General features: G+C 48.4%; 1 protein-coding gene across 1 annotated transcript; it reads right to left on the bottom strand.

The window, feature by feature from the left end:
* Positions 1-2843: 2843 nt before the first annotated feature.
* PSMA4 (proteasome 20S subunit alpha 4) lies at positions 2844-10711 on the bottom strand. The gene is made up of 9 exons (XM_047846715.1): positions 10584-10711; positions 8988-9013; positions 8703-8745; positions 8144-8306; positions 6597-6674; positions 5768-5856; positions 5194-5324; positions 4348-4471; positions 2844-3238 (listed from the first exon to the last, which is right to left on the bottom strand). The coding sequence occupies exons 2-9, from the start codon at positions 8988-8990 to the stop codon at positions 3084-3086; spliced, it is 786 nt and encodes a 261-aa protein (XP_047702671.1). The 5' UTR covers positions 8991-9013; positions 10584-10711; the 3' UTR covers positions 2844-3083.
* Positions 10712-13533: the final 2822 nt, after the last annotated feature.

The raw sequence follows: 13533 nt of genomic DNA, 5'->3' as shown, positions 1-13533 counted from the left end.
AGCCCAAGACCCAAGAAGAGGACGTTCGAACAGGAGGGAGCAGGCTATGTGGACGTTCCCAGGGAAGGGTGTCCTCAAGGCAGAGGGACTGGCAAGAACAGAGGCCCTGGGGCGGACGAGGCTTGGTCTCTCAGGGGACAGCCAGGCTCGCCCGGACGCACACAGTGTGAGGAGGGCGCACTGGTGGAGGAGAGGGCAGCAGTGGGGCCGGACACAGGACACCTGAGCAGGAAGGGCGGCCACCGCGGCATCTCGAGCAAAGCGGTATCACAGTGGCTGCCGTCCCGGGAACTGAAGGACAGGAAGGAAACGGAAGCAGACCAGTCACAAGGCTGCTGAAACCGGCAGCGTGGGACTGTGGCCACAGGGTCCCTGCTGGGCAAACCATCTACCTGCGTCTGTGCACAGCGGGACTGAAAGGGTCGATTTACATCACACAGCGGATCCTCATTAGATTCTGCAGTTGCAAATTTGCTTGTGACCCCAAACCCACGTCACCGCAGACGTGCAATGATCTGAATTGTCTGACGTGCGTGTTCCCAGCTGAGATCAAAAGAGGGGACACTGCCTCCGCGCCTCAGCTCTGGCACTGTAAACCAGTGTTTTTCTTTAGCTCTATTTTGCGCCAGTTTTCCCATCTTTGTGCTGTCGGTGATTGTGCTGAAATGCCCCGAAGCATAGTGCTGAAGTGCTGGCTAGTGTTAAGTGCAGGAAGGCTGCTAAGCCTTACAGAGGAGATGCACTAGACAAGCTTCACTTAAGTGTTGCAACTGTTGGCCCTGAGTTCAAGATTAATGAATTACCAACATGTATTAAGAGGTCTTTAACAGAGAGACATAAAACAAAGTTACGTATTGATTGGTTGACGCCAAGTGTTGAGGCCAGAGACTCACAGGCACCTTCCGTGGGATCTCCCCAGGAGCCATGGTTCAGCACTTGCTGATTCAGCGTTCGTAATGAACTTCCAGAACAAAGCTACTATGAGTAACAGCATCCAACTGTATAAATTAGAGTAAAAGGAAACCTAGGGGAGCCTGGGGGGGGTGGTGTGGTTCAGTTGCTCGGGCATCGACTCGGTTTCAGTTCATGTTCTCACGTTTCATGGGATGGAGCCCAACGGGCTCAGCGCCAACAGCATGGAGCCTGCTTGGGATTCTCTCCCTCTCTCTGCCCCTCCCCCAGTTGCACATGATCTCTAAAAACAAAAACAAAAAAAGGAAATTTAGATTTAAAAAGCACTACGTCAAGGCACCTGGGGGGCTCAGTCGGTTAGGCGCTGACTCTTGTTTCGGCTCAGGTCATGGTCTCACGGTTCATGGGTTCAAGCCCCGCATCAGGCTCTCTGCTGACAGCACAGAGCCTGCTTTGGATCCTCGGTCTCCCTCTCTCTGCCCCTCCTCCACTCACATTCTCTCTCTCTCAAAATAAACATTAAAAAAAAAAAAAAAAAGGCACTGTCAAAGGTGGGTTGAAAAAACACCTTAGCATGAACACTAGGTTAGTGTGCACAAAGCACCCGAAATGGCTATTCCCTAAGAGCACGTGGTAGGGATTCGGCTGAGATTCCACGTCTGATTGCCTGACAACAGGCGAGATGGGTTAGCTACGGCTGGGTGTGCTGGTTCTCATCCCTGGCAGAAGCCCCTGGTGGGAGTGGAGTGGAGGGTGGTATTTAAAGAACTGCTACTGTCAGGGTCCCACCCCAGAGGTTGGTTCCATGGATACGGAGTACAGCCTGGGCACAGGAGGCATAAAAGCTCTCCCAGGGATTCTCAAACTTTAGTATACGCAGAACACACAGTTTGTTAACACTGACTGCTGGGCTCTACTCCGAGATTTTTACTCAGTCGTTCTGGGATGGGATGCCAGAATTTGCACTTCTAGTCAATTCCCAGGTGATGCTGACATGGTCCGCACAAGGACGTTTTACATAGCACTGCCCCACAGTACTTCCGTCAAAGAACTTTATCCTAAATGACAGCAAAACTCGGCAATGAGAATCCCTTCTGTCACATCTAAACTATTCTCTTTGGTTTCACTTTTCTTTGTGGCCCTAATTTCTCTTGCACAAACCTTCCACGTGGCTTTGGGCAGCCTGCCCATCACAGGGTCCTCAGCGTTCCCTCCTTGTGCGCCCAACATCAATTCTGGCTTGGCCTGGCCTCACGTGCTTCCTCAGAACAATCCTGGAGAGGAGACAGGCCGTCCAGCCAGCCAGAGAAGTGTGCGCCCCTCTGTGAAAGGACAGCTCTGACTGACAGACCTGCTAAGCCCACCTGGAGTGGAGGGGCGAAAAGCCAGAACACAAACCCCATAGATGAGAGGAAGGATAAACTGAACATAATGTATCTCGGGTACAGGGGTGAGATCTGAAAGGGACACACAGGGGCTTCGCGGGGACTGTTTCTGAGGCTGCTTAGTAGGGACACAGGGTTTCCTTTAATTATGCCTTTCATACTTTGTTAACTATGCGCACGCATGTGTGTATGTGTGTGCACGTGTGCCCACACGATTTTACGCCCAGGATGATTACCCATCAACAGCACAGGCTGGCAACACCAAGGGGAAGAAGATGACTCTTGCATCACCAGATCTTGCTCTATTGGAGGCCAAGAGAGGGATGGCTCAACTTTGCTCAAGTTGGGCTACAGGGTCTCCAAATAGCAGGGGGACAACTAAGGAAATCCTGAGTGCACAATCCCGCCTTTCTCTTTGTATGAAGTTTACACGCCGTCAGTTGTGACATCTCACTAGAAGTGACTGCAAAGGCCGCCGGAGTACATTTAGCTCGTGATCCCCGGACCTTCAGGGATCACGGCTACGGAGAATATCTTCCTTCACCATTTCCATTCTTTCCAAGTTTTATTCCCCAAAACAAGGGTGGAGGGATTGGGGCGTCCGTGACGAGTAATCGTCAATACAAGATCTGAGTGGACAGAGACAGCAAGGACCCAAGCGAGCTGGTGCCATCCTGGTCTCCCACCACACAAAGCCGAAACAAGTCAGAGCTTTCGCAGGGTGAAAAGGACAGCACGGACACTGAAATGGCCCCAGGTGAGTTACAAAACCCATGGTCCTTCCTTCTATTTTTCCTTTTCTTTCTGTTCTTTTTCTTTCTTCTCGCGCTCAGCTTTAGCTTCTTCTTCTTCATGGTTTTTGATCAACTGCTCCACCTCTTTCTGTTTGAGGACTCTGATGACCGTCTTCCCGTTCTCTCTTGTTAGGGTGGCGATTTCCACTGGAAGTGAGCACACGCACTTGTGTTACAGGCGGGCACACTCGGCAAACAAACTCAACAGTCCCAGCTCTTCCCTGGAGCCGAGGCCCCCACTCTCCATGCCGTGTGCTGTGTACGATTCACGGGTACTCTGACAGCAATAAAATACCTCCCATCTTGTGAAGTTCCTATCAACCCTTTCACTTAAGTGTCCCCCCTCTGGCCTATTAGCTGTGACGACCAGATGGAACCACAGCCTCCCTGTTGGAACCTCTGAAGGTGCAGAGAATCTCTAACCAGTGATTATACTCATTTTTCATGGACTTTCGAAACCTCTTTTTAAAACAAAGGCATGAAAAGCAGTTCCCATGACCACAGATGAGAAAAGTAAACTGATACCAAAGAAGGAATTTTGAGAGCAGAGGAAATGGGAGTACGACCTCCTTGAAATTGGTAGAACTAGACAAAAAGGGGGCAGCCTGCAAGTAAATTGCATTTTCTAAGGAACAAGAGGAGCTAAATTATCCTAAACAGAATCAATACATTAATTCACCATAGTTTTTGAAAAACATTACTTAGAAATATTGTCTTCTGTGGTTATATGATTTAAACTACATAAAGTATTTAAAATTGCAAATATGGCATCACATGAGAGATCAGGAGATTCAAAAGAGCAGAGGATACCACAGCTCCTGCAAAAGTCATCCCTTGGATGAAGCATAAGATACATTAAAAAAAAAAAAAAGCATAAGATACATATGTATAAATACCTAATCACACGCATGTTCTTCATCATATGTATGCACACACAGATATCACCGTCAAGAAGCTGGTAAGACAATTATCAACTAAATAGTAGCACAACTCAGATCTCTAGCTATGAACACTGAGAACATTCAGGCTCGGGATGTACTGTGGGATTACGGCCCCACAACTTCCCAGTGGTCTTGACCTTGGTCAAGTCACTTAACCCCACTAAGCCCTAGTGTCCTCACTTAGGACACAGGTATAAGGCCACCCAATTCGTAAGGTTGAGGTTTCAAAGAACTGTGACAAGGTGGCCTAACACAGGAGCCTCTCAACTGCTTCTCTCACAAAGCGAACCAATCAGAGGAGTGGACATCGATTACCTTTTTCAGCAGAGAGTTTACTCACATCCATGGTCTTATTTAGGACTTTGATAGCTAAAGCAAGTGCTGACTTCAAAGTCATTTCTCCTTCTTTGTAGTCTTGTTTTAACATTGACACAGCTGCCTATAAAACATAACGGAGAATCAACAAAGAATTTTCTTTAAATTCTCACATTTTTTAGGAATATGAATTAGTCACAATAATAATGGCTGAATTATTACGGGCGTTATAAGCAACACACACAATTTCAATGGCAGGAGGGCAGACCCGGAACAGGTGAACAGGGCTGTTGGTGCTGTATGAATGGGATCTTTAGCCAGGACTCCCAGGACCTCCAAGGGACTTGTGATAGAACTCAAAGGATCTGAGAACTAGGACGCAGAAAAAATTACACCTTATTTTCACGACTTCTAACTGAAAATTAGCATTTCCAGGCACCTGGGTGGCTCAGCTGGTTAAGCGTCTGATTCTTCATTTCGGCTCAGGTCTTGGTCTCACAGTTTGAGATCGAGCCCCGCATCGGGCTGCTTGCTGACAGCACAGAGCCTGCTTGGGATTCTCCCTGCCTCCCTCCCTCCTTATCTGCACCTCCCCCATGCGTGCCCTCTCTCTCAGAACAATAAACTTAAGGAAAAAAATTAGCATTTCCTTCCATTATAAACGTAGACAGTAAGTCCCAGTAGTAGCACTACCTGCGACTTCATTACCAATAGAAATTGAAGGCATTTGCATATCACATAAGGTTGTGGCAACTATTTTCAAATAGATCATGTTCACTGCTACTTCAAAATTATGGTGGTTATTAGATCTTTTGCTAGATTTTACAGCAACACAAAAATACTCACAGCACTATTATTTCCAATGCATGTGGCTTTCCATCCTCCGTAATTCCCGCTGGGGTCACTCTGGTAGAGCTGAAAACCGTAGTGCTTATCCCAGCCGATGTAAAGCAGGGACACGCCGAAGGGACGTTTTCCTTTAACAGCACAACAAACAGCATCTAGATCAGCACTGCTGCTACCTGAGCCCGGCGAGTGGCACTGGCCCTGCTCTGGGAAGTTAAGCATTCATAAACTGCTTTGTTTTCTGAACGCTGGTGATAAGCTCTGTCCAAACTTCCACTTTCGTCTCCAGGATTTGGACACAGCCAAGAAAGGGAATAAAGAACAGAGGAGCGATGCTGAATTTCATTATTACGTAAAAAGCAATTTGTTTCCAGATTTGAAAATGGCATCACGGCCTTTCAGTGGTCTATTAGCAAAACATATAACAATCTACATAGTGGAAGCCAATTAGTTCACGAAGCAGGGATGTATGAAAAGTGTTTTCTTATTTCAATTTCTTTTTACTACCTCAAAAAGGTCACTACTCATAAAATGGTTTAACTTTCTGGAACACGACTTCCAAAAACTTCAGTACCTCCAAACTGTGTATAAGCTTGTTTGATATCACAAAGTGCCGTGACCAACTGCTCACAAGGAATTGGCTCCTGATACTGTAACAAATACCTAGAATAAAGAAATTGGCATATTAACAACTTCCCCTAAAACACAGATACACTCTAAGCAAAATACCCTCTGAAAAGAAATCTGTGCCACAAGGACACTAAGAGTCCGTGTAATTTGAAGCAGGGAGTAGAGCATGGTAAGTAACATTTTACACCCTTGCTTTAAAAATTTTGTAATTTATGGGGCGCCTGGGTGGCACAGTCGGTTAGGCGTCTGACTTCAGCCAGGTCACGATCTCGCGGTCCGTGAGTTTGAGCCCCGTGTCGGGCTCTGGGCTGATGGCTCAGAGCCTGGAGCCTGTTTCCGATTCTGTGTCTCCCTCTCTCTCTGCCCCTCCCCCATTCATGCTCTGTCTCTCTCTGTCCCAAAAATAAATAAACGTTGATGTAAAAAAAAAAAAAAAAAATTTGTAATTTTTGGGGCGCCAGGGTGGCTCAGTCAGTCAAGCATCTGACTTCGGCTCAGGTCATGATCTCGCAGTTCACGGGTTTGAGTCCCACATCAGATTCTGCGCTGACAGAGCCTGGAACCTGCCTCAGATTCTGTGTCTCCCTCTCTCTCTGCCCCTCCCCGACTCGTGCTGTGTCTCTCTCTCAAAAATAAAGAAACATTAAAAATTTTTTTTTTGTAATTTTCAGTTAATAGATTTTTTAACGTCTTCCACCTTTGCAAATAAGAGTTCTCCTTGCAAACATCAAGACTAATTTACGTACCATCAGTTACGCTATTTATGACCATACCTCTGTGCAATGAGCCTCAGTTCATTAGTCAGAACATTAGCATCAGAAGTTATGCCTGCCACACTGCAAGCCATGTCCCTTGAGGAAAAGAAAGACATTGATGTGTGAGCAGGGAAATGTCTGGGAGGGGTATTCACAAGTACTGAGAAGTGAAGTTCTGTTAGAAATTCACCATGCTGGCTCCACAGCCACTACACTTTCCAACAAAAGCCACTTACGTTTCATCTTTATAGACTTTCAACTGATGTCATTCAACATAAAAAATAAATACGCCCTTAAATTTTTCTACAGACGTAGTTACCATCACTGCTCCGTGAACAGGGCAAGAGTAACACTAAGAAGCTGAAGTAAATCTCAAGAAGACTCATCCACAAAGACAACAAAGGTTTGGCCAAACAGGAAGACAGGCTACTTCACACCCTCGGGTAGCAGTGTGCTTTCCTCTAGGCCTGGCTTCATGGAGGTGAAGGAGAGGGGACCGGCGGGAAGGGTATTTTATAAGCCTGCCTAGGAGACCCAGGACTATGCTCACCCTGAGGGTGCACTTCCTTTCTCTGTCCCCATTCCCTGAGGTCTGCCCTGACTCTCCTGCAGCCTCCACACCCTCAGTCATACCCGGCAAACCTGCAGACAGTGACTCCGCAGAGGGAGAAAACTCCTTTGATGAGCGTATCAGAAAGGCCTTGCACCAGCGATCATCTGGCCCATCACCGAAGGGAAGGTCTGCTCTCTGCCAGCTGCAAAGCCCCGCACACCCAAGTGTACCGGAATCTCACTAATGTACAGGGCTTGGCTAAACTGCTCCCAGACCTCCAGGAGGGCTGCTGTTTGGTAACAGTCCATATAATTCAACAAAACTCCTGAGCAGTCACTCTGAACAACGCTTTGAGAGTCTGCTATAAGCCAGACACTCTGCTAGTTTACTTAGATTTATTTCACTCAACTGCCATAACCACTCTAGTGGCCTGAGACCCAGAGAAGTTAAACATCAGTGTAGGGTCACACAGCGTTTAACCAAAATTTGGGGCACATGGGTGGCTCAGTCAGTTAAATGCCCAACTTCATCTCAGGACATGATACCACTGTTCATGGGTTCAAGCCCCATGTCAGGCTCTGTGTTGACAGCTCAGAGCCTGGAACCTGCTTCGGATTCTGTGCTTCCCTCTCCTCTCACTGCCCCTTCCCCACTCACGCTCTGTCTGTCTCTCTCTCTCTCAAAAAATAAACAAACAAAAGGAGAAGAGAAGAGAAGAGAAGAATAAATTAACTAATTAACCCAAATTTGTGTGACTACCAAGCCTGTGCTCTTATCACTACACAATGTGGTTTCTCCACTAAGGGCTTGGCTCTGCATTTAAAAAGAATAACACATCGTCCTGGGCCTCAAGGAGGTTTTAAACAAGGTAAATTAAAAACAAAAATTCTCAGAGGTAAAAACAACTGTTCAATTTTACTATGTCACATGGAATGCCTCCCAAAATATGTGCAATGTCACTTAAGTGAGAAAGGGAGACATTTTACATTCCCTTCCCGAAGATCTCACTTACTCATTCAGTTTGTAAATTTTTTCAGAGAAAAAAACTTCATCCAGAAGCTTGTGGATGTTGCGTCTCTCTGCAGCAAGCAAAACACCATCGTTGGCTAAAATCCCCAAGCAGGTGCCTGCATGTCCAATAGCCTCCATGGCATACTCAACTTGGTACAAGCGACCTACAAGACACAGGCAGTGAGTAGCGAAGCACCACTGGTCCCAGAGAATCAGCAACAACCCTGGCAGGCTGCAAACGAGAGGCCTGCTGTGACCCCTCTGTGAGGCACGAAGCCAACCTGGTGACCATGATCAGTCCCAAGCACAAAAAGGACAAACAACTTAGCAAGGATTAAAAAAAAGTTTGTAGGGGCCCCTGGCTGGCTCAGTGGGAAAAGCATGCAACTCCTGATCTCAGGGTGGTGGGTTCGAGCCCCACGTGGGCCATAGAAAGCACTTAAATAATAAAACTTAAAAAAAAAAAAAAAAAAAAGTCTGTAGATTTTTTTTCTCCTTTCAGGTCAAACTCTTTAAAGACATTTTTTATTTGAAATAGATTAAACAATTTCCATTTTTACCTTCCGGAGAAAATATAGTGGTCCGGGAGTCATATCTTCGAGACTGCAAAGGAAAAACATACAGTTGACTCCTACCGCCGAAAGTAAGCCCATCCCTGCAAGCCCACAAACCATCTTATGAAACAGATGCTGGCAGGCAGGGCTCAGGGTACGGGAAGAAAGCGATAAGGAAGAAGACACCACTCCAGCTCTTTTTCCTTCCATTCCAACTTTCTCATACGCGTCTAGGGGTGCAAGCAATAGGATTTATGAGGCAACAACTTGCTGGCATGTGTATCAACTCACCATGTTTTCTGAACTTTGTAAAATTCCTGTAAAAAAAAAAAAAATAAGATCATTATTAAAAATGAAGTTTACAATTTTTTTTTTTTAATTTTTTTTTCAACGTTTATTTATTTTGGGGACAGAGAGAGACAGAGCATGAACGGGGGAAGGGCAGAGAGAGAGGGAGACACAGAATCGGAAACAGGCTCCAGGCTCTGAGCCATCAGCCCAGAGCCTGACGCGGGGCTCGAACTCACGGACCGCAAGATCGTGACCTGGCTGAAGTCGGACGCTTAACCGACTGTGCCACCCAGGCGCCCCGAAGTTTACAATTTAAAGAGCATTTTGTAACTTAAAAAAAAAATCTGTTTTGTTCACTCCCTTCCATCATCTAACATTTTCAGTGTACCAGGCACTATGCTAAATGCATACCAAATTTTGGAATACGAAAAAGGGTGAGACCAATCCCTTTCCTGAAGAGTTTACAGTCTGGCATTCAGGTGAGGGAGGCAGAAACAGACAATTATAAGGCAATGTGGAAACAGGTGCCAAGAGCACAGTAGGAAGCAGGATGGGGAGAAAAAAATCAAGAAAGTATACTCTGAGAAACAAATACAAAAAAATGAACCCAAGTTAGAGAGACATGGGAGAGGCAGAAATAAGGCTAAGAACCATTAGGCCTAAGAGGAAAAGTGGGAGAAGGCAGAAGGGAAGAGCAGTCCAGGCAGAGGAGAAAGCCTGCTCTAAGGGCACCGAGGCAGGACAGCTCCATGGGCAAGAGACAAACTGCTCAATTTAAAAGAATCTGAAGAAGCTAGAGAGCTAAGTATACAGATGCACGCAGAGCCTTGAATGCCAAGGTAAGAGGCTGACGCTTTCTCCAGAGTGATTCAGAGCCCCAACTTAGAGCAGGTGGGGGTGGTAATCTTAGATTCCCCATTACCATTCCTGCAAAAGTCAAAATTGGGGCTCGGCGCGAATTAATGGAAATGCCAAACTTCAGATTGCAAAGTCCATTTTCCTAAATCCCGGAGCATCGGGAATGGAGACTGGCAAAATATGCTGGGATCAAGTCCTGAAGGGTCCACGGGCCCAAGTAAAAACTGTGAATTTTATCTCCCAAGCAATGGGGCTCAACTGAAAGACTGTGGGGTTAAGAGCCACAGGAGCTGGCTGGCATTTAGAAATATCACGGCGGCTGAAGAGAGACTGAAGAAAAGGTAACCAGTTACGAGGCTGTTACAACAGGCAGGTGAAAGGTAAGGACGGCCCTGAACACAGCCTCCAGGCGCGACAACTTTCGAGTACTGACCCTCCCGAGCGACACCTCCATCCCGCCTGCGCGACTACGACCCCAGCCCGGCCCCCGGCCCCGACGTGCGCGTGAGATCCAAGTATGGACCCCAGCAGGGCCTCTGCCCGGACGCGCGCCCCCCGCAGCCGAGCCCCACGGCGGCCGGCCGGTCGCCGAGGAGGCGGGTGCAGAGTCATGGCACCAGGGCGCCTCGGTGCCGGCTGCAGGCCGAGAGCGCTCCGCCGCGTCGCTCGTGGTCCCTGCCCGCAGGGAGAGCGGCCAGGCTTCCGCGGACAAAGGCTCACCCAGGGGCAAAGGCTCACCAGAGGGACACGCGGAAGAGTGGAGACCTACAAGGACACTCTCCTCGCGGGACACAACCCGCCGCCGCCGCCACTACCAACTCCGAGTGGCCGCTGCCAATATGGCGCCCGCGCGTGCGCAGAGCCCCCCGAGACCCGGAAGTCCCGGGAGCGGGGCCGGCGCTGGCGGCGGAGGCGGGAGCTGGGTCCCCGCGGCTGGGGGCGAGGCCCCGACAGGAGGAAGCGTGGCCGTCGCGAATTCCCCTCTCTGAGCCCGGCGCCCTGTTTGCATTGTGACCGTGGGTTCCAGTTCCGCGAGATCCGCCGCAGGCCTGGGACGTGCGCTGAACGGCGCCAGGAGCCCCTGGGGGCGCCCCTCCCGGGCGGCCGCGCACCCTCGGGGCGGAGAGGTCGCGGGGCGGGGTGGGGGGCTCTGCTCGGGGCGTGGGGGGCCCGGGGCGGACTCGCCCGTCCTGCCGGCTTCCTCGGTCTCTGTGACTCTGTGCTGGTTCCCTAACTAACAGCGTGTTGGGAAAATAACTGGCTGTTTTGCTTTTAAGGTCACAGTAGCAATCGTGCGGACCTGTTAATTGCTTAACTATTCCTGCCCTGTTCTCAAATGGTGCCACGCTCGTAAGGCTTGACCCTGCGTCCCACCTCCTTCCTGAATCTGTCCTTCCTTCCTTCCTGAATCTGTCGTCTTACTGCTGGCACAGGTGTTTCTGGACACAGAGCAAGTTCTGATAGGATTCACACGTTTGGGGAGAACTTTACCTTGGTCTCCTCAACCTTCTTCCTCGTTGAAAAGGATCCGCTGGACCACCCTAGTTAAGGCAATACCTACATCAACATGCATTTGTCTTTACTGACGTGTGTTCGTTACCCGTCTCTCCTCCCTGCCCTTTTTTCCATCCAGCTTCACTTCAGCTCCTCTGTAAACCACCGATTCACGCTTTAAGTTTCTTTGTGTTACCAGGTTGACCAGACCTGGGTTCACATGTAGTCATGTGCTCTTAGTCTCCTCCAGGAAGAGGCCCAGAGGACAGCGATTTTGTCCTCTTCCTGTTGGATGAAAAGTTAATACTGGGGGGATCTTCACTTTTAATTTTTTTTTTTAACATTTATTTATTTTTGAGACAGGAAGAGACAGAGCATGAACAGGAGAGGGTCAGAGAGAGGGAGACACAGAATCTGAAACACGCTCCAGACTCTGAGCTGTCAGCACAGAGCCCGATGCGGGGCTCGAACTCATGGACCGCAAGATCATGACCTGAGCTGAAGTCGGCCGCTTAACCAACTGAGCCACCCAGGCGCCCCTGGGGGGATCTGCACTTTGAAGAGGAGGCTGCCTGGGAATGAGTTGTATTTTGAGGCCTTTCCTGTCATTTCTGCTTCCTGGGCACACGAGGACAGGAGCCAAAATGACAAAAGGCCCCACTCAGACCGGTGGTGCTCTGAGGGCATCCTCAGGTGATGTTAACTAACTCAGAACCACCGGGGATTTCTGCCACCTTAGTTCATTCTGCAGAATTAAGCAAGTGTTAGCTCAGAGTTTTAAGTGAGAGGCAGAATCTCAGGTCAACAGAAGACAGATCGGTTGAGATAAAAAGGCAGAAGAAAGGATGAACCTGACAAGTTTGGGATGGAGCAGTTCAGTCTGGCCAGAATAAATAGGACCAAAAAGGAAGTAAAGGCAGAAAAGCATCTGAGGTCAATTTATAAGAGGCCTTCAATGCCAGAATTTTTTTCGTCAGTAAGAGGGAGGATCAAAGTGATGTTTTAGGATGGTGAGGCCCCACAATGTCCCAGCCCACGTGTTCCTCTTACAGCGTGGTGTGAATGCTTCCCATTCAGAGGTCCTGTGTCTCCTTGCCTTGAATCTGGGTGGGCCTGTGACTTACAGTGGTCGGTCATAAAAGATGATATATTTCTGCCTTGTCCTCTTGGGATGGTCATTCTTAGAATGCAGAGAGGTATTCTGCCACAAGCCGAGACGAGGTCCCAGCATCACCTGCCAGGTATGTGAGTGAAGATTGCTCCAGAAGGTTTTAGTCCCCGTGAATTTCCCTCAACCATCGAATCTCCCTTAGTGCTCAAGTCTTCCCGACTGAGGGCCAAGCATTTGTAGAACAGAGACAAGCCATCCCAGCGCCTGTCTGAATTTATACCTGCAGAATCCATGAGATAATAAAATGATTGAGATTTAAGCCTACAGTTGCGGTAAGTTCTTGGTTAAACTGCCACACGGTAGTATATGTAGCTAGAGTTGTTATCTGCCTCTAGGACGGTGGCTGTAGGTTGGAGAGATTAAGGATAGGAATATCGGAACGTAGGGTTCTCTTGCAGTACAAGAGGGTTTAAGAGCCTGGACAGAAAAAGACACTGGCAAGAGCAGAGTCTCTCTTGTGCACGTGGTACTGATCCCCAGATCTAGGAATGGGTTTTCTCCCCATGGGTCGAAAGGACCAGAGACTGGCACTTGTAGAGATGCACTCATTCCAGCCGTTTAAGGGTGTGCTCTGAGGGTGACATTCAAGATTCAGTTCATTTTTTCTGGTCCCTAATTTCCTGAATGTCAAGCTTGATTAACAAACAAAAAATGGGAGTGCCAGTCTGGCTCAGTCAGTTTGATCTCAGGGTCTTAAGCTCGAGCCTCACTTTGGGAGTACAGATTACTTTACAAAATAAATAAAACAAAATCTTTAAGAAAAATACAATGCCTTACATTGGGAAGTGTGACTGCTTTCATGTACGTGATCTCATTTGATCCCAACACAGTCGTGTTCACGCGCATGCGCTTGCATGGGGGGTAGGAGGAGAGGGTTGCGACCCTGGCCCTGGCTGTCTCTGAGCAAATCCCTCGTCTGAAAATGGGGATTAGAGGCGCCTGGATGGCTTAGTCGGTTTAGCACTGACTTTTGCTCAGGTCGTGATCTCACAATTCGTGAGTTCGAGCCCCGTGCTGGGCTCT

Source organism: Prionailurus viverrinus, unplaced genomic scaffold (genome assembly GCF_022837055.1).
Source record: "Prionailurus viverrinus isolate Anna unplaced genomic scaffold, UM_Priviv_1.0 scaffold_40, whole genome shotgun sequence".
In the NCBI taxonomy this organism is placed as follows: Eukaryota; Metazoa; Chordata; class Mammalia; order Carnivora; family Felidae; genus Prionailurus; species Prionailurus viverrinus.
This window is presented reverse-complemented; position numbering and strand designations above follow the sequence as displayed.

Excerpts from the sequence above, each read along its gene's own strand:
- PSMA4 (XM_047846715.1), bottom strand. Across the intron at positions 6,675-8,143 it reads AAAATTTACAAACTGAATGA|GGACATGGCTTGCAGTGTGG; the intron begins GTAAGTGAGATC and ends CTTTTCCTCAAG. Across the intron at positions 5,325-5,767 it reads AGCTTATACACAGTTTGGAG|GAAAACGTCCCTTCGGCGTG; the intron begins GTACTGAAGTTT and ends GTGCTGTTAAAG.